A 25,118-nucleotide genomic window follows, 5' to 3' on the forward strand; every position below is an offset into this window, starting at 1 on the left:
GTTTGTCCTTTTAATTTAATGAGTTAAATTAACTAACGTAATTTAACGAGGCAGCCAGGGCCTGTAAGTGGCTATCGTGCTGAAGAAGAAGAAGAAGAATTTAACGAGTCCTTTTGTAATAACACTTTTCGAGTATGACCTAGTTTTAAGCGTCTATCATTGTATAATGTATTGTCGAAAATTAATTTTTACAACATTTTCATACTTTAATTTCTATTATAATTATGCATACAAAATGTTTGGAGCTATGAACATTAGTTAAGATTTTGTGAATACTTTTAATGCAATGAGATTTTTCTCAAATTTAACTATTGGGGTATGCTCAGTGCCTACATAATTTTTGAGTTTTTGCTGTTTTTAAATTATTGTACAAAATTCGTGTTTTTTTATCATAATTTGTTTTCAAAATACTAATATAGATTTTATTTTTGCGCTTAATTATTAAAATTTGTTTTATATAACCTCTGTAAATTTGGAACACTCCATATTTTTAGTTCGATGAAGGTTAAATTTTACGCACGTCTATGCAAGTATATAACATATTCCAAACATAACTAATTACTAACCTACAACACAATAATATAAAATATTATTCTATCAAAATTAATTTTAACATATTTTGCAACAATCATCCTTTATGGAAATTATGCAAATATAAATTTCATTTATATTTGCATATTTCATTCGCTGAAAAGGTTTTAAATAAAACTTTAATGAACTTCCTTTAACATTCTGCAAAAAATATTTTGAAATACAATTGCTTCAATTTCAAAATAATGTATGATATAAAACTTTAATAATGGTTAATATACTATAAAACAACTTTCCGCGTTAGACTCTCTCAGAAATATTTTAAACTAACATTCAATTTTATGTTTAACCCATTGGATATTAAAAAAATGCGTTTACTGTAGAGTTGAGAAAAGATCGAGAGCTATGCTATATAAATATTTTTTAAAGCTTGTTATAAGGTTTTTAAACCTTATAACATCAACTTTAACTCGCAACCTGAATTTTTTGACATAGAAACTAATCTGATTTCAAGTTTGATGAAATTTTATTTTGAATGAAATTTTAATTTGAAATGGGGAAAAAAATTAAAACTTTTTTAACAACAAATGTCTTTGCTTCATTGAAAATATTTTTGACAATAATTTTAGAAAATATATGAGCCACCATAACCCTCCACCATGCTAGCGTTTAAGAAAACATCCAACCACATAAATTTGAAACGTGGAGACGTAGTTTTTTTTCCCATTGTAAAATTTAACTAATATTTTAAATATTTGTCTTACACATTTATTATATCATGTAAAATACACAATCTTTCTAATACAGCATGTAAAAAAGAATAGTTAATGGCAGTGTGTTCTAAAGGGAGTTACATAGTTCAACACTGAAACGGAGTATTACATTTGGGAGATATTAATCTTTTTTTCCCTTTATTCAAAAGCGTTATTTTATTTAATCTACATAAACTTCGACATTTTCTTTATTTGAATAAATTAAAAAGCATTTGTGAATAAATATTAATGCCTTTATTTCAAGAAAGAGTTAAAATCTTTTTCAAAAATTCCATAATACGCTCCTGTAAAAAATGTTAGCGTGTCTTAATAATTAAAATGGCGACAACTATTTTACACCAAAAGTATGAAACATCACAGATCATTTCCTTGGTATTTGGTGTAAAGGAACACCGGCAATGCTTCTTTTGGTGTAAAGTAGTTGCCAGTTTCTTTTAGTATTAACTAACACTAAAATTTTTAATAACAATAAAGTATGATATACATAAACGTCCGTGCAGTTATTTTTTCGATACAAAAGAAAGTATGAACAGTTTAAGATGCATACTAATTTATAAAATTAATTTATAAATCCAACATACGCATAACGCTGAAAGATTATTAAAACAAATTTGAATTAGGCTTAACAGAACAGCAGGCAAATTAACAACAAACTCACGCCATTTCATATTTAATTTTAAACAATCTATTCATGATATCCAAAGTACGCCAAAATTGGTGTTTTTAATAAAGAAAATATATTATGAAATGTGAATTTGGTGTAAGCATTCTCAACTGCTGTTGTTTAAAATTAATTATACCCTTTAAAGTAAATATTAATGCTCGATTTTGTATTAATTTGAAATAAAGAGTTCTCTCATACAATATTTTGGATTGCTCATCATCAAACTCTGAGAGCTACTACTACATCTCAGTTTTCACAGTGTATAACAAAAATCTAGTCCGGATATTTAAAATTATGCAAAGGTCCTATTATTATTTTAAAAACTTTTTAGCTATTTGTTAAAAGTTAAAAAAAAAATCGTATTATGTTGGTTTTTGTACAGCGACTTAATGCTCTTTTTTCCTTTTGATTTTAACAGCAGAGTATCTATAAGTATCTATATCTAAAAGAAAAATATTTGGATTTTTTTTTTCAAAATTTGTTTTAATTGAACTTTTTTTAAAAAATCATTTAAATTTTTATATTTACTTTACTTTTAATTTTTTTAAAACAAGTATATAATTTTAATAAAATTTAAAAATTTTTAAAAGAAGTTTAAGAGTTCCTTTTTTTATTCGAAGAAATGAAAAAAATATTGAAGATGTTTGACATATTTAACATACGTTTAGAAACTTTTAATTTAAAAACTGGCAATACACAGTAAAAACATGCTTTCTTTCTCCTTCTCTCTTTCAGAGTATTATTTTTTCTATAGACAATTAATAACCTTAAACTATTAAAATGAGAGGAAAAAACTAAAATTTAATTCTTTAAATCTATAAATTCAAACGTGTTTGTATTATTTTCAAATTCAACTACTAAGCATAAGTAAATATCTTTTCAGGTAGAGTAAGATAAGAATAATTAGTTCATATTAATTATTTAATTCAAATTTTTTTGAATGCTAAACATTTTAAAACCATTTTAACGGAGTTTTAAGGATTACTATCTTTGAAATAATATTATCAAACTCTTTTACAGAACCTCATTTAAAGTGTTATAGTTACTTTGTTCTATAATAACCAGGGTTCGCGAAAACCCGATTTTTTTAAATAAAAAAAAATTAGCCCACATGGGTTTTTTTATTGAAAAACCCAATTTTTCTCTGGGATAAGTGAGTTTTTATTGAAAAGACCCAATTTCGCTTGAAGATGAATGAGTTCTTTTCGAGTATATTCTACATGCATATATTCTACATACCTTCGAGTGTATTCTACAAACATACATAAGATATATTACATGACGAAAAAACATTGTTTAATTACTACCAAAATGAATAATAAAAGAAATGGCTATGTAAATGAGTCAGTCATTTTCATGGCTTCTAAATGTATAATGAATTTCATGATGAAGAAGTTACTGAACAGATTCCTTGTAAAATGTAAAGCATAATAAATTTATGTGATTAGTTTAAATTGTAAATATACACCAAATTTGCATTGAAGTTACAGAATGGAACTTCTAGAAGCATTGTAAACATTAATAAAATGAAATGCACTTATCTTTTTTGTTGCACATGTTGTGTTCATTTTTTTTCATTGTATTAATTTTTTGTATGTTTTATAATGTACAATAAATTATCAACTCTTATCTTTATCATTCAGCTTACTTTTGAAATGAATAAAAAAAATATATTTAAGCATTTGTTTTTAAAACTTTCCAAGTATATAATTTAAGATTTTAATGAACATATAAAAATGCTCATTAAATTTAGTTAATAGTTATGTACGAATGAACATATCATGAATAACCTATATGTACAATATTCATTCACATTTCATTAATAAATAACTATATGTGCACTATATAATTTAATCTTTATTTTCTAATTAACAAACTTTTTATCAAATAAAGTATTAGGAAACGAAAATAAGATTCATAAATATTAAATAAAATAAATGTTTAGCACTTGCTAAAATGTAAAATATCAATTTAATCTCAAGTGTCATTTCATGAAACTAAAAATTTAAAATGTCAGAAAGTCTTTCTTTATTTCTTATTATGGAAATATTTAAACGTAACAGGAATTATTCAGTCTCTAAACGGTTTCACAATTTGAACTGAACTAATCTAAACTCAGAAAATATTCTTTCTAGTACAGCTGTCTTAACAAAAGCAGTGAAAATTGAGTAATTAGATGAGGTGTTTTGGCTTTTATCTGATATTCTAAATTATGATTTTTTGCCGAATTCTTGTTTCAATATTCTAAATTTTATCTTTTAATGTAGATTTTTTTTTGGCAAAAGGTACAGTAGATGGTAACAGGTACAGTCTAGAATATAAATCTTAATATCTTTCCAGTACTTTACCAGAAACGCTCTCCGTATATAATCAGTCATTTGAGTCATAAATGAATACCTCAGTGGTCAAACCAACAGAATTCCTTTTTCTTATTTTCATGGTTAATTTCAAAGCATTTTATTGATTCCCAAGTGTATTTAAATTAAATTTTTCTATAATAAGCATTATCACCATTAAATGGCGAAAAAATTTTTACCTTTGAATAATACATATTTATTTTAAAAGCATATATTTATTCAGATAATAATTCATATTATTCTTAATAATGCTTTATGAAGTTTATCGATTTGGAAACTGAGGCCTCATATATGATACGTTAGACAATAAGTGAAGAGCTTAATTTTTTTTAGCGTTTGTTAATATAGTCATGTATTTAGCATACTATTGATATAATGTAATTATTAAATTACATCTATCTTACTATTCCTCAGAATTTAAATATACTTTTTCCTTAAATTATGCTTCATGAAACAGAAGCAAAATCCATAGTATAAAAGTTAAAGCTCGACCCCTTAACAAAGCAAAGGAATTATTTAAAAGATATCTAAATAGTTTAATAAAATTTTGTAGTTGTTAATATAACCTATGCATTATATTCATTGCTGATACAATATTATTTATTTTACAATTCTTCAAATTTTTTTTAAATATTCTTGTATATTAAATTAAGTCTCATGCAGAAATAGAAACAAAAATTACTCACGTGGTATAAAATTAAAAAAAATCAAATCTTTTTGTCTTTTCATAAACATAAACTTGATTCTCTAGGGTCAGCTAAGGTAATTCAGAATTGTTCAATCAACATGGTCTGTGTGTTCAATTAAATTTATTTTTATTATATAGTACAAATTAAAACTGTGCTTACAAAAGCAAAATATTAATACATTTGCAAAGTTAAATAAAATAAATATTATGCGAAACGAAAGTTAAAGTGAAAAAATTTCGATTGAGCATATGCTAAAAAGTACAAAATAAAAACGAAATAATAAATGAATGTTAAAATTTTTTATTTTATCCTACTTTCTGTTAATTTTTATTTATATCTTCTTGTTTTCAAGTTTCTAAATTTTAACTAAGTTTTTGCACAGCAAAACAAAACGCAACATAAAGTTAATTACCCATGAAGTGGCGGTTCTGACGATTTTTTAATATGGAGAGATAATAAACACTTTTCTCAAGACGTTTTGTAGTTTTAAAAGACAAATGGTGACTTCTTTCAAAATGCAAACTCAACAGATCAGAAAACTCCGTTACGTTATTTACTAAATATGAAGTATTTCATACTACCTCCCCTCCTTCTTTTAAAACTTTAATTCATAACACGCTAATAACGGAAGAGTACCTTCCTTCAAATGTGTTACTTGTTTCGGTGTGAAATAGAATCATGAGCAAGTTAAACTATGCCTCTTTTATGTGATTAATAAAAGATGGATTGAATTTGCGACAATATCGTGGTTGAAAATTCCAATATTTGTGCAACATTAAACCAATTTTTATGATTGTGACACGAAAAAGTTTTATATCTTTTTATATTCAGACATAATCCTCAGAAATATTCTACAATATATAAAATTCTTATCTTTTTCAAAGCTCGAAACTAATTTTAATCAGACAGAACTTTATGAAGTTCAATCTATGTCCTGCTATTTCTTGTTGTGAAAATTTGCGTATAAATAATTTCTCAAAAAGGCAATACCACTAACGAAATAAATTTTGATGAGTAACTTGTTTAAAAAAATTTTTATAGTTGTTACCGAATGTGAATATCGTGCTTTCTTATAAATTGAAAACGCAAGGCAGGCTGTTGTAAATTTTGTATTTCATTAAACTACATCATAATCATGCTAATTTGGTACAAATCCTTAATACGGAGCCAAGTTGAACAATATTATCGGACAAATTAAACCATCTTAAACTTGATTACACAACTATTCTATAGTTTAACTTCAACAGAAACACCTTTTAAAAGTTTCAGCAAGTTTACACGTGATTATGGTTCAAAATATCGATATTATGGTTCTTTGGGGTACCATTCTTTATTTTAGATTAGACGGATGTCTAAACTATCAATTTTTAAAATAAATTTAATTACCTAATAGATTTGTGTAGTAGGATAGTAAAATTTAAAAATGGAGAGATGAGAAATTAAACCCCGAATCTTCAAAAGGTTTCAATCCATTCAGATCGCAGTAAATTAAAAAAAAACACTTTAATATATTGTATTTACATTATATTAAAATATATCATCTGTCTTCAGGAGTTTTTCGTGAAAAAGAAAAAAACCCAGCTTTTCCTACTTTTATCTTTCTCATATAAACAATTTAAGGGTTTTCTGGAGTCAGATTCTACTTCTTAACACTGTATCAAAGCTTTACTTATTTTTTCCAAAGATAATCTCTTTGATTTTTTTAAATGCTTAAAAGCTTAAGAACTAAAATTTTTTAATTGTTTCTGTAAGATGCATTTTACTAGTTAAAATAAGACGAAAAACAGTACAAAATTTAAATAGACACTTAGGAAATAGGAGATCGGTTTTCGCATTATTCTTCGCAGGTAAACATGGGAAACGGGAAAAGTAGAATTGTGACAGGAGACGAAAGGCTGGGGCATACTCCTTTAGTTGCAAGCTATATTAATCCAGGCTTCCAAAGCCTACCTCTGCACCGACTCCAAAAAATATCTTCAGAATGTTTAGAATGTTATCACCAAACGGAAACAAGGCTAAACTAATTTATTCAACAAATGTAAACACATAACTAAGTTAAATCAAATTCTGAAATCATGTAACAAATTACATTCTTTAATTTCATGAAATTAAGACTGCAGTGTAACATAGTATCAGAAAACAAGAAAAGAGAGCCAATTACACAGATTGTCTTCCATTTAAATCATTGTCGAGTATCTTCCAGGCCTGCGCACTTCCTCAGGAATTCCGATGCGAACTTATTCCCTTCCCTTGGAAACTAAGAAGTTAGCAGTTTATCAGTTCTCTAAGTAAAATCACGCTTTCGGGCGGATGAGATATTATTCTTCTCTATCAATATATTGGTTGAGCACAGCGGTTCTAGTCGCTACAGAATTTGAATTCTGGATTCTCTAAAATGCCAGCGTGCTATGAAAGTATTGTGCGTACTTAGACCTATGATGTATGAGCTGTAGTATTTATCAACAATACCTGTTACTTGTGTTTTGAACTGAAGCTTGGTCTGTTTGCTAAGCAGCTTGCTGAAAACGACGCGACTTCATTCCCTGACATTAAATACCCTCAATAAATGGAAACAAGAAGTTATAAAGAAAATCGAATTTTGATATTGAACACAGATTTCAAGTTTTGCCATACTTTTTTTCAAGATACATTGTTAAACAATGGAACCGAATCGAAAGTTTGAATTAATTAAATTGCCGTCTTATAATAACTGTTGTTTTTCAATGTCCCTAACTGAAATAAATTTTTTGAAATTTATAATCTCACGTCCAGAAAACAAGTTCTTAAATTTAATAGTTCATTCTCAGAACATTAGCTCTTCATTTATTTAATTTTTTATACTCAAATAATTTATTTCGATCATGCATGTTAGGAAGAATTCTGTTAACAGTTGAGAGTTTAACATCATTTCTCAGAACTAGAACATCGTCGTTCAAGTTTGAATTTAGGTAATGGAGAAAGAAAATACAGTTAGCAATTTTATTCCACACATTAACATCTCAATAACTCCTTTTAAATTTTAAGAAAATATATTGTGTTAATTTGTTTCAAAAGAAGTTCGTTCATTTCTAATTAAGAACACACAATTACTAATTTTTTCAACATTTCAGTTAATTTAAGAAATTAATAGTTGGCCTAAAACGATTCTTATTAGATTTTTTTGGGATCTGAGACTGAAGCACAACATCTGATTTTTAATTATTTTTCTTATATAGAGAGAGTTTTGTAACCAACGATAGTAATGTTTTTTTTAAGCATCTTTGACAAAAATGAAAATTTTCATTTAAAAAATAAAAATAAGAAAAATAAAAAATTCTTTTTAAATTTCATGAAGCATTTTTAAAGCAAGAGATACTAAAAACATAACATTAAAACTTGTTTAAATTTGCTTAAATTAAAAATAACATGTATTTAATTGAATATAATTTTTAGGTAACATAAAATTATACTTAAGTTAAATCAGTTTGAAATTAATTAACTGTTCGTAATTTGAGCTACAATATCCTACAACTTTGTTACAACAATAATAGGGTGCCATGTTGACTTCTAAAAATAATCTAAACATTTTCTGAATAAAAAAATTTTAAAAAAATCTGAAGACATTTTACCACCCTTTAACTCCTACAGATTTTTAATTATTTCCTAATTTTATTTTTCATATAAAATTTTTTTGAAAAACCTCCGAATTAATTTTCTAAATATTCTGAAAATATAACCTCAGATTTTCTACAGAATTTATTTCCTTTAGAAGGCTTCATAAATTAGCCCATATTACGTAAGAAAAAGTATACTATATATAAAAGTATACCACTACAGCAAGCTATCAAAACCAATGCATGATGATGGCAGTAAAGTCAGAATTGCACTAAAATTTTAAAAGAAATGTTAAGTAGTCAAAATGATTTGCATAAAAATTTGCAGTTATTTTAAAGAAAAAGTATAATTTTCAAAATATGTTGATTTTTTTAATAGAATAGAATTCTCTGAATAAATTTTAAAGATAGCTTTTTTGAGGGGGAGGGACAATGTTATTGTGCAAATTAAAACATCTTTAATTTGATTTCACGATATTATGGTTCAACTTGGGGGTCAATAGGGTTCAATTTAACACCTTATTGAAGCTACAGTACATTTGCCCAAAATATGCTTCAATAAACTGATATTATAGTTCAACGTTTAACCAGTTTTTATGAAAATTCTTTTTACTCCAATCTACCCTAATATTTTACATGCAATAGCATCTTTGTTTCCTGATTTCCTCCCAAATAATAAAAAAACAATATATCAATCATGCATAAATAAATGAATGTAGTAAAGATATGCAGTTTTTTACTCTAGGTTTTGCAAGCATCTAAACATCTTCCTTTCTTTAATCTTTCTTTCTTTCTTCCTTTCTTCATAATGACAATATATTAATAAATGCATGTCAGAAAGATATTCTAAATAGTTTTTTTTCGCTATTTCCCCCATGACACTCAATAATATGTCCGCCTACTTTTACTGATAAATAATACTGAATATGGTAAAATAAATAGGAAAAAATAGTCCAATGAAGAAACAATCCTTTAGACTAGCGGCTTTCAAATGATGTTCCGTGGAACTTTAGGGTTCCGTGGAAGAGTTAAAGGGGTTTCGAGAGTTAGGACTTTTATTTAACCCGCAACGATTTTGAAACTTTTAGTTATATTTAAATTTAATCAATAAATTAGCTATTATTTATTTTTTATTTCGATTGCCTTAATGAAAGTATTTAAATTGCTAATAAACTAGAAATATCACTTTTTTAAAAAGAGATATATAATTTTTTTAGTAAGAATATATTGAATAAATTATTTTAAAAAAACATGCATTGAAAAGAAAAATTTATTCCTATTCCTCACCAGGCTATTCAAATGAAATCAAATTTGTAAGTAAAGAAATATGCTTTCCTAATAAGGTTTATAACAGTTCTTTTTAGTTTTCAATTTAAAGAAAACCATAATTCGGTTCATTATTAGTTTTCAGTGTATGCATATACATCAAAAACAAGTTAAGGTCTAGACTAGACAAAGCTCCAGGACTGCGAAAATAGCTGAGGACATAAAATCGATTTCAAGATTATTAATGTTAAAACGACGAAAATTTTTTTTTCTTCGTATTAATGTACTATAATAAAATACTATATTATTGTTGAATACGTGCACGATATTGTTTATGCACTTTTTTTTTTGAAAATTGGGGTTTCGATGAAAGAAATTTGATCATTTAGGGTTTCATTGCCGAAAAAAAATTGGGAAACGCTAATTTTGACTATAAGAGTGTAAAGCAATTTTTTTTTTTTTTTTTTTTTTTTTTTTTTTTTTTTTTTTTTNTTTTTTTTTTTTTTTTTTTTTTTTTTTTTTTTTTTTTTTTTTTTTTTTTTTTTTTTTTTTTTTTTTTTTTTTTTTTTTTTTTTGCATTTTAAAAAGACATTTTGATTTCGAAGCAAATAAGAAAAATAAACTTCAGAACGCATCTTAATGCATTTTTTTTTTTCATTTTAAAAAGACATTTTGATTCTGAAGCAAATAAAAATGAAATAAGAAAAATAAATTTCGATAAATTTCGGAACGCATCTTGATGCAGATTTTTTTTTTCCTTTGCATTTTAAAAAGACATTTCGATTCCGAAGCAAATAAAAAAAGAAATAAGAAAAATAAACTTCGGAACGCATCTTGATGCAGATAATGCTTTTATTTTCTACCATGACACAAGAAGAAGAGAATATAGAGAGGAAACAATGTCACGATTTGCCATCTATCACAAGAAATCGTGCGTTTTCTCTAGCCGCAGACCGTCACGATTTACCCGGTAAACGAAGAATGCTAAAAAGAAAATAATCTTATAATAATCTGCGAACTTTAGAATGGCTAAGTGGACGTAAATATCTACCACTGATAATGGGGAACCGGACTTCCAAATGTAGCTCTAATGAACAGATAGTACCTGCAAATCAGTACTTACATTGCCCACAGAAATGTTTGGGATTCATATGTAATAACTTAAAAGCAACGATCGGAAGAAATGGAGGTACTTTGGAAAGATATTAACTTTTTTTCCCTCTCTTTTACACCGCTAAGTTAAGACATAACTTGAAGATAAAAACGATGAATTTGGATATGATCGTATAAGTGCGATAAAAATCGTGTTATATCGAAATTGTATCACTAAATTGCTAAACACACGATTGGTTCAATATTCCATTGGTATTTACCCTATCTATCTTTTTTCTGCACAGTAAAAAATTCCAGATCAAATTACGATATAAAATACCGGCACTTTGAGTACATCAGCCGTAAGACCCATTTTACCATAAAGTCCATTTTTACCGTAAAATACTATACCGTAACTTTTACAGTAATATTAAGTTAATTAAAGTGATTTAGAGATTTTACACTAATTATTCTTGTAAAAATTACGGCATATCAGATTTTTTGCTCCGTAGCATGTGCCAGATAAAAAGTACTGGCACCCTGAATGATATCCTTATTTCCTTTTCATTACACTAGAAAACATTTATTTATTTTTTTTTGCATAAGATTTTTTAACAGATCGTATAGCTGATTTCAAATCTGCAACCGGTTTCGCTCCCCAAGCTACATTTTTTGAATGTGTTGTATAAAAGCTACGACAAACTTCTCGGGAAATCAGAGCACATCATCAGGATTAAAATTTCACAGGAATCCTTACCCAGCAATGCCATCGTATGCCGCTATGGTTGCCTCCCTATTATAAACTATTTATTCGTTACTTCTGAGTAGGTGTCATAATAGGGAAAGTGCCCCTAGCCTCGTACGATGACATTTCCGGATGCGGGTTCAGTTGCAGTTTTAATCCTGATGATGTACCTTAACTCCCCTAGAAGTTTATATCGCAACATTTACGTGATANAACATTTGAATTTAGACCTTTTCTTTGTAGATTTTAAAATTTTCGCAAACTTTTGACCGGTAGTGTATATCAAAGCAAGATCAAATATTTTTATGAATGCAACAAAAAATTTGTTCCCCTGTGTTATTATTATCCGATCTAAACTCTTTGACTAATTATTAGACACACCTAGGTTTCTGAATATATATATATACCTTTGCATAGTGTAATATTGCCCTGAAGGTTAGTTGTGGTTTCAAAAAGACATCTTGGTGTGTTGTGGTTTCAAAAAGAGCAGTATGCGGTATTTTTATAATCGAGTTATGTAACGTAGTATAGGGAATGCTGCTGCACTATAGTAGAGCATACTTGGCATGAATACTGCATACTTGGCATGAATTACCGTTACATAATTTAAAAGAACTAATAAAGAAGAATTTTGAAAATTATTTAACACATTATTGACTTTGATAATGTAAATTCTTTATAATTATATTCTCTCATGAAAAATAATTCTAGGGGGGTGTTAATTCCTCTCTCTCTCTCTCTAAATGTTATTTATTTTATTATTTTATATTTGAATCAATTTGGCTGTGAAAAATAAAAATATTAAAATGTCTAACTGCTTAGTTTATATCAGGAAAAAACTTGCAATTGCTTTTGCTTAACTATAATTATAAATTAATTTAGAAATTGAAATATGTGATATTATTATTCTTTTTTTTTCTCTTCTTACATTTTTAAAAAATCTTATTTAGGAAATTTATAAGCGATTAGTTTTTAAAAAGAATTACTCTGGAAAAAAATACCCTTCAATGTAAACAAATAAAAAACTTTGGGCTTAAACCATAGGCGCATTTTCTGTGAATATTTATAAGTTTCTGAACGTGAAGTAATATACAATCCCAAATTAATGTAGTAATAGAATAGTAGTGTGCCATTTGCATGTGTAACACGGTGGGAAGATTTTGATGAGGAGTGCAACGATTAATTTAAATTAATTTTCTTATTTTTCTCACTTTAAAAGAGGATTTTTAATTTAGAAACGAATTTCTTTGGATAACGCGCAACATAACTTATTTAATGTTATCATTTTTATACTTCCCTTTAACCTAATTTTTCAAGTTAATTGGTTCAACAAATTTATCTATCAGTTACATCTACTATCAGGTCTAACAAAAAAAAAAAGATATTACAAATTTCTTAACTTTCACAATTTTAATTTATGCAGTTTTTTTTTTAACTTTTGCAATTAAAATACTTAATTTATATCTTAATGTAATGCGTATTTAAAGTTTTATTTAAAAGAGTACTTTTTCTTCAGATTCGTGTTTAAAAAGTGATATGTTCAATTACTGTTGCAAAATTGCTTGAATAAAATGATATAAAAGAACACTATTGTTTTGATTACTTGCCAATTTATATTATTAAATCAGTTGGTATTTTTGCTTTAATTTTCACTAAACTTTTACAGTCAATAATGAGTAAATTTTGTTTCCAACTTGTTGTAAATATACATTTTTTTATGCTCTGTGAAAAAAAATTATAGGTTATCCTTTTAAGATTTTTATTTATTTATTTTTACTTATTTTTGCTCGTTAAAATCCTGAAGTAGCCTTACAAAAGTCAGGAAAATACTCACCTAGAAACTAGTGAAACAGCAAACTATTTCTACCTATTAGTAATACTTATAAAAGAGATGAAAATCAACTTATTTAAATATGAGCTACGATACTTTAACCCCAAACAAAATTTAAATGAAATCTAGAGTTTAAAATCCTTCCTTGTCAGAAAATTATATCAGGCTACACTAGAGCTCAACTTTTTCTTACCATTATTTGCATCCACATCGTTTTTCTCTAATTTCTCCCTTTTTTCCTACTATAACCTTAGTCAGAAACTTGTCAACTCCTGGTACCTGCGTAGCAAATTTTATGAAAAATTAAGATGGTAATATGGAGAGAAATTTGATTCTTTTTATTTTGTACGAAATAACCCAAGTAATAGGAGACGAATTATTTAATAATATATTCTCTTATTCTCAATTTCTTCATAAATTTCATTTGGCAGGTATAATTTTATTTTTCTAGGTTTAGGACAAAACTTTAAGAAATCTGCTGATTACTTAGGTATCAAATCTTGGTTTACGGGTTCATGACGAAAATGAAATGCTATTTTCATAAATTTTGCGAGTTCTTAAACTAGATATCTACTGCGGAATCTTTTAATCTAACTCTGATTCCTATTAAACACCGAGACCTCAAATGAACGAAAATTGTAAATTGTGTTCAAACCAAGACGTCTTAACATCCATTCCATCACTTAGTTTATTTTAATGTCCATCATTTTAAATGGTATTAAAATTAATGTTGTGTTACTTTGAAGTAAAAAGCAGAATTGCTACACCACATTACGTTCTGTATGTTACCTTAAAGTAACACTAGCTACATGTAGCTAATGCATTTTTTTTTGTACTTTTGTGACTCTATGCTTTACTTACATCGTTTCTTTTTTTGTCCCTTCAGCTGGAACTAATTCTACAAGGAGATGACGTAACACGACAAATGTGGCACATGTACTCTGTGTTCGAAGATATCTTCGGCAATCAGACCATGACTACCTCAAGCAATCAGCCTCTGAAGCATGTGGTGGTCGGTGACAGATTGAAAGGATCCTCAATGGGACCATCAAAATGCAAAACTCCCGAAAGGGTAACTCCAACTAGTCCTATACCGTCGTCCACGGTGACAACGACTACCTCCTCACCAGTCACTAATACTACAGGTATTGAAAAAACTGAATCAATTGTTAAATTGATTGCTTTCTTTTCCGAAGAAAAAAAAATCTTTTTATAAATAAAATTTTATCACATGCGTGGCAAGGAATAAAAGGCTGTTTTGTTCAAGGAAGAATTATATAAAAATAAGTTGTTAAGAAAAAAAATCTGTAGCTGAGCCAAACAAATTGCATCCACACAAAATGCTAGAGAACCACGCAGACTAAGTTCCCAAACTTATAGTGCAATCTAAAGCTATTCATGAAGCGAATTCTTTAGTAGGTGAATACTTAGTACTCATAAACGTCATCTACAGGCAGATCAGAGAGATAGAGGGTGTTAAACTTTACTTTATAATGCGTGAAATATAATATTAATTAAGAGAACCATTTTTTATAATCTAACTATCTCCTCTAACTATTTTTATAATCAAACATTCACTACTCTTCAATAATGGAACAGATATTTTCAGATTTTGATATTTTTTATTAAATCTCTCAAAAAATACTTTTAGAATTATTTTATAACTTTAGAGGTGTTTAGGTCATGCAATTTCTGATACTTATCAATAATTTTGAAGTTTTCAGAGGCTTGAGAAACTGGCAATAATTGACGAACGGAAAAAAATACTTTTGGAACATCCTATGCCAGAAAATATAGCAATATTGTATCAATTACTTTGGTTATCACTCTGAATAACTCTAATAAACTTTGTAAATCTAGATTAAATATTTATGTAAATTTGAACATTTTTACAAAAAAAAATTTTTTTTGCCCTTCGTTTTCCTACTATAACTGTAATAATATTCGATAAAATTAAGCAAAATATTTCTAGTCGATTTTAATTAATAACAGAAATATCATTTTATGTTTGTGAAAAAATTTCAGAAATTGAAAAAGATATGGGCATTTAAAAATAATCCTTTCATACTGCGCATGCTCAAAAAATATTTGAAAAGATAATTTCATAATTTTGTTGTGAATTGTATTTTATAATTTATAAAAAAAAAGTCAAATTTAAATTTCTAGAAAGTTTGAAAAGTTTATCACAATTTTCTAAGTAGTTTTTGCAAATTGTTAAATAAAAGGGGGTATGCAAAAATTTTATTTTGCACCATTTAAAAATGATTAAAAACGTCACCGGCATTATAGGGGACCATTCCTTATTAATTAATGCTTCATTTCATGCCTTTCCTTACACAATCACTATTTATTGTCCTGGAGATTTTTGCAAGGTGATATTATTCAGGGTATAATCATTTATTATTAAATTTCGTTCCATGACACGAAATGAAAATTTGCGGAAAAACCCTTATCAATTAGAGCTTTCTTTAAAAATGTACAGAAACTAATTAGAAAAATGTTAAAAACTTTTTAAATTTTCAAGATATTCGAAACGGATTTTTTTCATAAATTACCAAACATGATTCACAAAAAAATCATGAAACCATTTTTTTAAATGTTTTCCATGTATGCTTAGTATGAAAGTGCTGCTTTAAATGTCCATATCTTGCAAAATTTTTTAAAATTTTAAAATGTTATTTTTGTTATTAAAAATTGCTACAAAGTTCATTTGTAAACTTTTTAATGCCTTTTCAGTATAACTTCATTTACACTTGTATTGAAAAGAAGCATATATGAATGAAATGAGTCATCGGTAATTTTCTAGTATTTAGTAAAAGATAGTTTCTCACTTGTTAGCTCAATAAATCTAAATTCCAACTAGTGTGGTAAAAATTCTCTTAGTGTCAAGTTAACCATGGGAGGTTTTCATGTTTTGTTTTCTTCACGGTTTAGTATAAAAGAAATCAAATTCACTCCCTTATTTCTTGCTTGATTTAGAAGTTGTTCGATCTTTTGGGGTGTGCAAAAATACATGGATACGGAAATAAAATCGTAACATTAAGACATCAAAACAGCTGAATGAATCTTCTGTTCAATATTGATTAGAATTTCTCACCAAATATCGAAACGTTTAAAAGAGTGCACTAAGTTAGATCTATTTACATGTTGTTGTTGTTTCTAATGCTACTTGTCACACTAGCACGCCTGCTTGGTGAAACCGAGCAAATTTAAGGCAGAGGGTGCGTTTCTTGTTTTTCAGTGGCTCCATCTATGGCCAAGAATTTGTCTTTAGCCACTCACACGTCACACCCGTTTATAGGAAGGACCCATTCATTCACACATCGTAATTTTTGACCTGGATCAAAGAACGATCGATCTCCAATCCAGTACCCCCAGAGGTATTGATTTGTTATGGGAAAATGGAGGACTTTGAAATTCGAGAGATTTAACGTGCATCAGTCACCATTTACTACTCGGGGAGTCTTCGGCCGGCGGGGTTCGAACCCACGAACTCTCGGACATGGGCCCAGCGCCCTACCGACCAGGCTATCACGGCCAGAGCATGTAAATTGTGTATTTGCATCTAAATTGTGTTATTGTAATCGAATGATTAAAAATTGAGCCCTGATAATTAAAAATTTTTCATTTAACAGACTGTCATTTAAAAGAAAAGCCTTTTTAAAATATCCAACGTTTAAAGAAGCTACATCAATAAATTCCATTGTAAATTTAAGTAAATCAAATAAATAAAAATTTTATTATAATTTTTTTTTAAATATATATTTTNTTAAAAATTTTTTTTTTTTTTTTTTTTTTTTTTTTTAAATTTAGTACAAAAAAATCTAAAAATAAAAAATATATTTCGATTCATATATGGGCGCAATAAACTTCCTTAAAATGATGTCTTGCTAAATATTTGTTAGATACAAAATTATACAGTTTGTATATTGTTTTGTAAAAATGTTATAATGCCCGGCAGAGTAGCCGGAAGTTATTTTTCAACAAAATTTTCCAGGTAGTTTTTAGTTCAGGTAACAAACTTTTCTTAAAAAAAATAAAAGCTTGTATTATAATTGGTATTTACTACAGCCAATAGGAAAATTTCCAAAAAAGAGAATGAGTCGTTAAATCCCACCTGATTGTAAATTAGCTACCCAAAACAGGGCTGAAAAAATCCAAATTTTATCGGATACCCAAAACCGGTCGGGTAAAAGATGCAATTTTCATTCTGGAATCGGGTATCCATACCGGGAAAAATGTTAGAACCCGGCACATCTCTAGTCTGTTCCATTATTGTAAGGTAGTGCAAAAATTTAACTGAGATCTACAGCCATGCGATTTCCATTTTATATGGACACTCACATTGATCAATTACAGATTGTATTGGGGGTAATTTTTTTACTTTAATCAATTAGTTTTTATTAAATAAAGTGTAAATTTTGAGAAAAATAATTGGTTCATACATTTGGCCGCTTAAAAGGAGGCTATACCAAGGGAGAAACTTTTCTACGCAAATTCTTCTCCAAAAGTACTGAGAAAAAAAATTCAAAATATCAAAATGAAAACAAATTATGAGAGGACAAATTAGGAGTATGGAATGGGGAAGTTTATTTTCAACAATTTTTTGCATTTTGATGTTTTGAAATTTTTTTCAGCAAACTAAAATTTTATGGCATAATCAAGTTTTTTCTGAACTCATTTTTTAATACTTCAAACTTTCAATACTTTCAAACTACTTATGGAGGTGAAACAGAATTTACGAAGAAAACTTTCTTCTTAGAGCTATAATTCGAATAATTTCCCCAAGAATTTTTTTACCAATTGCTTTAGTTTGTATTGATTTATATTTTGTTTCACTATTTAAATTTATAGGAATTTTTCTCAAGGAATAAATCTTAATAATCAAAAAATTTATTTTCTCGTCTTCTTAACAATTTGAGAAAACATTAATACATTTTTTTTTCTCCCCCATTTAAAAAGGTGTTTTCAGTACACAACAGAACTTCTTAGTTCTAATAGTCAACATTCTATTTTATTGGGTGTATTTTATTTCATGTCGAAATTATGTTTTGAGCATTTTGAAAGGAATATTTATTTAGAAAATTCATCATATCAAATTATGTCATCAATAATAGTCAGGAATGTCTCAGCCTCAGGTTCTGTTTTGCTTTCCGAAGAATTCGAATCAAACTTTTTTAATCAATTTTTTTTTTATTCCAGTCATTGATACTGTACTTCATGCTCGCTACTGGAATTGAAATTGATGAATTGAAAGGATGACTGATTGTAATTGAGTGTATTTTAATACAGGGTTATTTGTGATACCATTACAGATATAACCTTAATGTTAATTTCATCCATCTTAATGTATTGAATACCGCTTATTAAAAAATAAATGTTAATAACAGAAAAAATTTAAGCAGCTTGGCAAAGCTCGTGATATTTTCTCCTGATGCCAGCTATTAAATCAAAAATAACTTTCAAATTACTATGGAAAATTAGAATAATTTACATTGACAGTCAAACAAAAATGTAATCAAGATCATGAAATGAAGAATCATAATCAAGAGCATATTTTTTCCAATATTTGACAAGTATTTAAAGAAACAATAAGTGCAGAATATTTAAGAAGTATTTAAAATTTAAACATTCCTGATTTAGGAAAAAAAATAATACCATTTAGCTTTTTATTTATTATATAGTTTTAAAATATCTAATATAATGACATCATATGAATTTCGATTATTCCATTTTATTCTTTCTAAAATCCAGATTTATACCTTTAAAACTATCTTAGAAGCAAATATAAACCAATAAGAGCGCAACTTAACCATGAAGTAATGATTATATAGAACTATTCATTATTAATACATAATTTGTTTTGAAAATTTTAATGCAAAAATGTAATAGGCGAAGTTTTGGCGACATTTTTGTTTCTTTCCTTCGTTTATTTACTTGTAATTTTTTAGTCTCTGTATCTTTTTCATTTTTTAGTCTCAGTATTTTTTTTTCAGCAGCTTGCATTGAATTAATTTAGTACATAAAATACATTTGCTCAGGAAGATATAAGTAGATGAAAGTTCTTTTAACACTTAATCATAAATTCTTTAAAGAAATCGTTAGATCTTTTGAATTGAAATCGTCTACTCTTTTTAAACTGCAGTAATACACGAAAAAAATTGAGAAAACTAACAATGATACTAAAGCGGGTTAGCCTTAACAACACAGGTATAAAATTTAAATAAAATCAAAAAGTTTCAATGAGTGAAGAGGATTTTTTAAAACATTTTTAAGGTGAGGCAATTTTTTTATAATCCCAATTTTAATTTTATTTTTCTACTACTTGACCTGTCTCAAATTATTTCTTGTAAATGTTTTTAGGAATTTCAAATACTTAAAAATACATCTATGATTTTACAAGATGCAGCACTATTGTATATTATGTATATGAATCTATGTTAGATTAAAGTTTAAACACGTTTTTAATATAAATCGATAAAAAATTATTATACAAGGCTGTTACAAAATAACTTGTTCAAATGTTCTTGAAAAATTTAAATAAGTTTTATTAAAAGATTACATTTTACCGTCTTTAAAATCATTCAAAAATTAAAATTTTCTTAATTTTGTAAAAATGAAGTAAGTTCTGCACAATTTATACGTATTAAAAATTGGAGTTCTAAAATAATTTTTAATCTAGTAAAGTCTTGTCGAAAAGTGATCCAATACTTTATTGTTCCGCTAATCTTAACACTCCCGAAGTTTATAACACTTTCCTCCGTTTCCTGTATGCATTACATATATAATATTATTAAAATATTTACTTTACTAATAAAATAATTACTTTTTTAAATAAAATATTGGATTAGCTTCATCAACGTTTCAATTATTCAGCACATAATGTCTCGAAAACTTCTTTGAGTAACATGTTATAATACCAAGAATATTATTAAAATTTTTACTGAATACGACTGTTCGTGAATCTAACAATATTTTACTTTAAAAACTTAAATAAAAAAAACTTAAGAAAATATGACCATCAGTAATTTTAATTTGTCTTGTGAACTGTGCACTTAAATTCCAAAACAATACAGTTATCATTAAAAATTTCATGCACTGAATTAAGGTTGGAATAAAATAGGTAAAATGAGATGTTTAAGAAGTAACTTATTTAAAAAGTTTTTATTTTTTAACTAAGTTTTAATTATTATTAGACTATGTATAATTTCGCTTACTGACAAGGTTAAACATGTTTTGTTACATAATAAAACCAGAACAAAAATTATTTTCTAATTCTGTCATTATTTTTGCTATGGCATTTTCTAAAAAAAAATAATTATGTTTTTTTTTTTATTCTTAAAGTTTTTTTTGCAAAAGCATGGTTTAATTACATCAGGTGTGATTGTTCTTAAAAGAAGTTGACCTTAAAGGTTGCCACCAAAACTTGATATAAATGCAAATATCACCAGTAGATTAAAACTAAAATAAGTTCTGTACGAGTTCGTGTTTCGTTTTAAATTCCGCAAAGGGAGGAATTAAAGGAATACTAAAGTCACAATGAACATTTCAAATGTTTTTTGAAAGATTGTTTTAATTTTTCAATACGAATGTTTATTAGGATGTTTCGATTATATCGTAATGGAAATTTAGTTTATAATTTTCAAAAAATTTTGCAGTTATTAAATTTCTTTCATTATTTTTTTTAAATATTTTTTTCAGTCACATGTTCCATGGTTCCGTTGAGCTCTTCAAGCCCCAATCTTTCACCTGTAGATAGTAAATCAATTTTATCAATTGAAAGTACCACAGCCATATCCAAGCCTACTAAAGTAAGTTGATCTACTATTTTTATCTTTGTGGTGATTGTTTTCCTTTATGTTTGGATTCTATTTATTTCAATTTTAAAAAAAAAGTAGCAACACTCAATAAAGATATATTGCACACACCACGCAGCCACAAGAGCAAACAGAATGACATTAGTAATATTAGTTACTTCTTCGCATAAATCAGATACATCCCCTCATAAAACGGATATTTTTCAATATAGAATAAGATGCTTTTCTCTTTGAGTAATTAAAATTAACACCAATGGTAGCTATTTCTTATCAATAGTATGTTTAAAAAACATATGAGGAGTTAATTGGTTTAATTCAAAAAAGATTTAATGCTTGTAATTTTAATTTAATTTTATGTATTCATTTGAGGATTCTAAATCCAACAGTGGCTTATGGCCCGGTCTTATGATCTTTTGGAGAGAAATAATTGCAAGAATGAACTTAATGCAGTCTATGGCTAGTTTCTGATGCCTGAAAAAAATTCCCTATGTTCATAAGGGCTAAATCAGTTTTTAAAATGAGATTAGGGTTTTTATTTGTTTGTAAATAATGATTTTCCATGCACGATTCATACAGAATTTCTATTAAAATAGCCCATATCAATTAGATATATGTGTGTATAAGTTACAAAATTATCAAAAATTGGACTGGTAAATTTTAGTTAGATAAGTTATGTTCAGATTTCGTTAAATGATCCAATCTAATCTAATGCATCTAATTTCTTGCCACATTGTTATCTCAAACATCTTTTTATGCATTACTTTGGTTTAGAATTTTATTTAAATCACAATACCTTTAAACTTTAATTTATTTTTCTCAAAAGTAATCATTAACTGTTATCTGTAATGGAAATATCGTCTCAGTTAATTTACTAAGTTTGTTGCACATTTTCCAACACGTTTTGAATCTGAATATACTTTTAAAATTTGTATTAATTTTCATAAACAGAAGTACTAAAATATTTATTCTTTTGCACTATATAAAAATAAAAAATATTTATTTTTGCATTGAAATTCATATTTTGGTACTGAGAAACCTAAGCTTCATACTCTATAGTACAAGAAAAATAATATTAGTTGTGTAGATTGAAAATTTTGAAATTCTTAACTTATATTTGATTAAAATATTTGTCTGTCATTTTTCACTGATTATTTGTTACATTATACAATATATTATTACATATTGTTATTATATGTTAGAATAATCGTATTTATGACGAAAAAAACTACATTCTAGAATATTTATATGTTAACCTTCCGAAACATTCAATTAACATTCAACGACGTTCAATTCAGCGTTCAATCCGATTCTCTTTTCAGTGTTATCATCAACAGCTTTTTATTTATGTCATTTCAAAAACACCCCGTACTTAATCCTTACATCAGAATCAAGCTTGCAAATTATTTGTATAACAGTTGCTATTTTCTCTCCTTTATTCTAAAATATTTTTTTTTCTCCAATCATTAGATACAGAGTCATACAACAACACCACCACCTCCATCCGTAACAGAAAACACCAGTCCCTCTATTTCTGTTCGAACGCCAGAAAGTTCCAAACCTAAAAGTTCTGGTCTGCTGCCATCTCAATCTTCACCGGAGTCGGCAAAGAGCGATCCCATTGCCATGCTGGGACTGAATCCACCATCTAATCCATTGTTGGATACAATAGGAGAGCTAGCTAATTCCAATGCAGATTCAGATGATTCAGATCTTGATATCGTTTACCAGCAGCTAAGGTATCAAGGTCGACAACGCAAACCAGAACAAATGCGAGTTCGAACACACCGCACTCACAGACACCACCATCAACAGGTCAGTATGTGTGTCTGCTGACTTATTTGAAAACATGAGTTACTTCTTCGATTTAGATCTGTTTTCTATCGTTAACAGTTTAAAATCTGCTCCCACATTCTTTTTTTTTTTCGTACTTGTTATCGAAATCCATTCTTTTTTTAAAATACTAACAGGCAAATTTTCTATTTCAAAGTTTGAATAATGATGCTTTCAAAATAACATCATTTCTTAAAGAATAATAATTTCATTAGAAAGTATAAATAGAATAGAAAGTAAATTAAAAGAATTATATAACATTTCTTAAAGAGTTTTGTTATTCAGGTGCAACCTATCACTAAAATTATTTTTAGCCTTGTCAGAATATTTGACTGTTGTTTACATCATGTGAAGAGTATTTCAACAACATATTTACTTTTAAAAGTTACCGTAAATGCTAAAAATAACTTGATTTATCAATTTCGAAATGAATTAATTACTTATTGTTTAAATTCAACACTAAGAGCATCGTACTTTCTGGAAGTACGTACACGAGCCTGAAGAAAATGAATGAATGAATCCTTTGAGATTTTGGAATTCAGTGTAGCACACCAAAGAAGATTTATGGTACAATATTTCTTCCACGGATAATTAATTTTTGACCTCTATATAATGAAAACGATTTAACGATCTAATTAAAATAACGCTATATTTTGGTTCGCTTATTCACTATATAAGTTACACATCTAAATAATTTATCTTAGACCAGTTACCTTTGAACCATTTTGTTAACAAGTATAATTTCGATGATTCCCATTTTGTCTTTTTTATAAAAAAGAAATAATTCATGATCTCCAAATTTACTTAAACCTTAGAACAATGATGAGTTTTAATCATTTTACATAGCATGTTTCAAATTTCGCACATACATAGTCGATGAAACAAAATACTCTAAGTGTGTTTAAATGTTCAAAGGGATACTCTAAAGGGATAACTTTAGAAAAACTTTTATTAGAATTTTCAGATGAGCAGGAAGACCTTATGAATCAGTAAAAAATTAAATCGAACTATAAAATAACACTAAATAAAAGCTAAATAACACTTAAAAGAGAATTATAATCAGTTCTCAGGTGTTTTTACTTTTTTATTCAATTTTCCATTTGAATAAAAAAATTTAAATAAGGGACTTTTGTAATTCGTGTACCTTTATAAAAGAGAATCAAGTTACATATTTCTGATTATTTACGTGAAGTTTCTAAGCACACTGCCCTGCGAACCTACCCTCTGTCAAACGGAGCACAAATTAAATCATAAAAAGTTGTTTTAATTGCTTAATTTTTTAATAAATCACATGTTCTCAAGGAAATTGGGTAATAACTGTGGAGCTTCAAAATTATACTTAATTTTAGTCACAATGTAGGGGAGAGTGGGGTCAATTGTAACATTTTTTACTTAACTATTTTTAACTAACAAAAAATCCAATATATTATTAGTATTAATTGACAGACGAGTAAAGTAGACTATCCTCTACTAGAAAAAAAAATAAATACCTTATTTTAAATGTTATTATATTAGTTATTAACAATTTTTGACAGTCGTGCACTTGTTACAATTGTCCCCACTTACGGGGTCAATTGTAACAGTTCATAAATTCAACTAAAACATAGTTAATTATACATATTATCATAGTTGTGATATATTTTTTTATTGATCAAAATAGTAGTGATATTTTAGGAGTAAAAATAATAATGAGCAGAGACCTAAAGGGTTAAACTTTTAACTTTAAGGGGTTAAAAATTTTAATTTATGCTGTGAAAGGTGACAAATAAAATAATGCACATGCAACATAATATAAATGATATAGGAAACTATTGGTGGTTCTTAAAGAGTTAAGTAATGGTTTGTAAACATAAGATTATTTATTTTCAGCTGTTACAATCGTCCCTTTACTTATTGTTACAATTGTCCCCAAGACGCCATTTCAGCTTCA

At 27.3% G+C, this 25,118-nt stretch overlaps 1 protein-coding gene across 2 annotated transcripts in view; it reads left to right on the forward strand.

Annotated features, from left to right (window-relative positions):
* Positions 1-25,118, forward strand: part of LOC107439611 (pneumococcal serine-rich repeat protein) — a 92,486-nt gene that overhangs the window by 55,173 nt on the left and 12,195 nt on the right. For both annotated transcript variants that reach the window (XM_016052272.4, XM_016052280.3), the window contains 3 exons: positions 14,428-14,686; positions 21,243-21,352; positions 22,826-23,170. In XM_016052272.4, the coding sequence (XP_015907758.2) occupies positions 14,428-14,686; positions 21,243-21,352; positions 22,826-23,170 (714 nt within the window). The remainder of the gene's footprint in view (positions 1-14,427; positions 14,687-21,242; positions 21,353-22,825; positions 23,171-25,118) is intronic.

The sequence above is a fragment of the Parasteatoda tepidariorum genome, chromosome 3 (assembly GCF_043381705.1).
Source record: "Parasteatoda tepidariorum isolate YZ-2023 chromosome 3, CAS_Ptep_4.0, whole genome shotgun sequence".
In the NCBI taxonomy this organism is placed as follows: domain Eukaryota; kingdom Metazoa; phylum Arthropoda; class Arachnida; order Araneae; family Theridiidae; genus Parasteatoda; species Parasteatoda tepidariorum.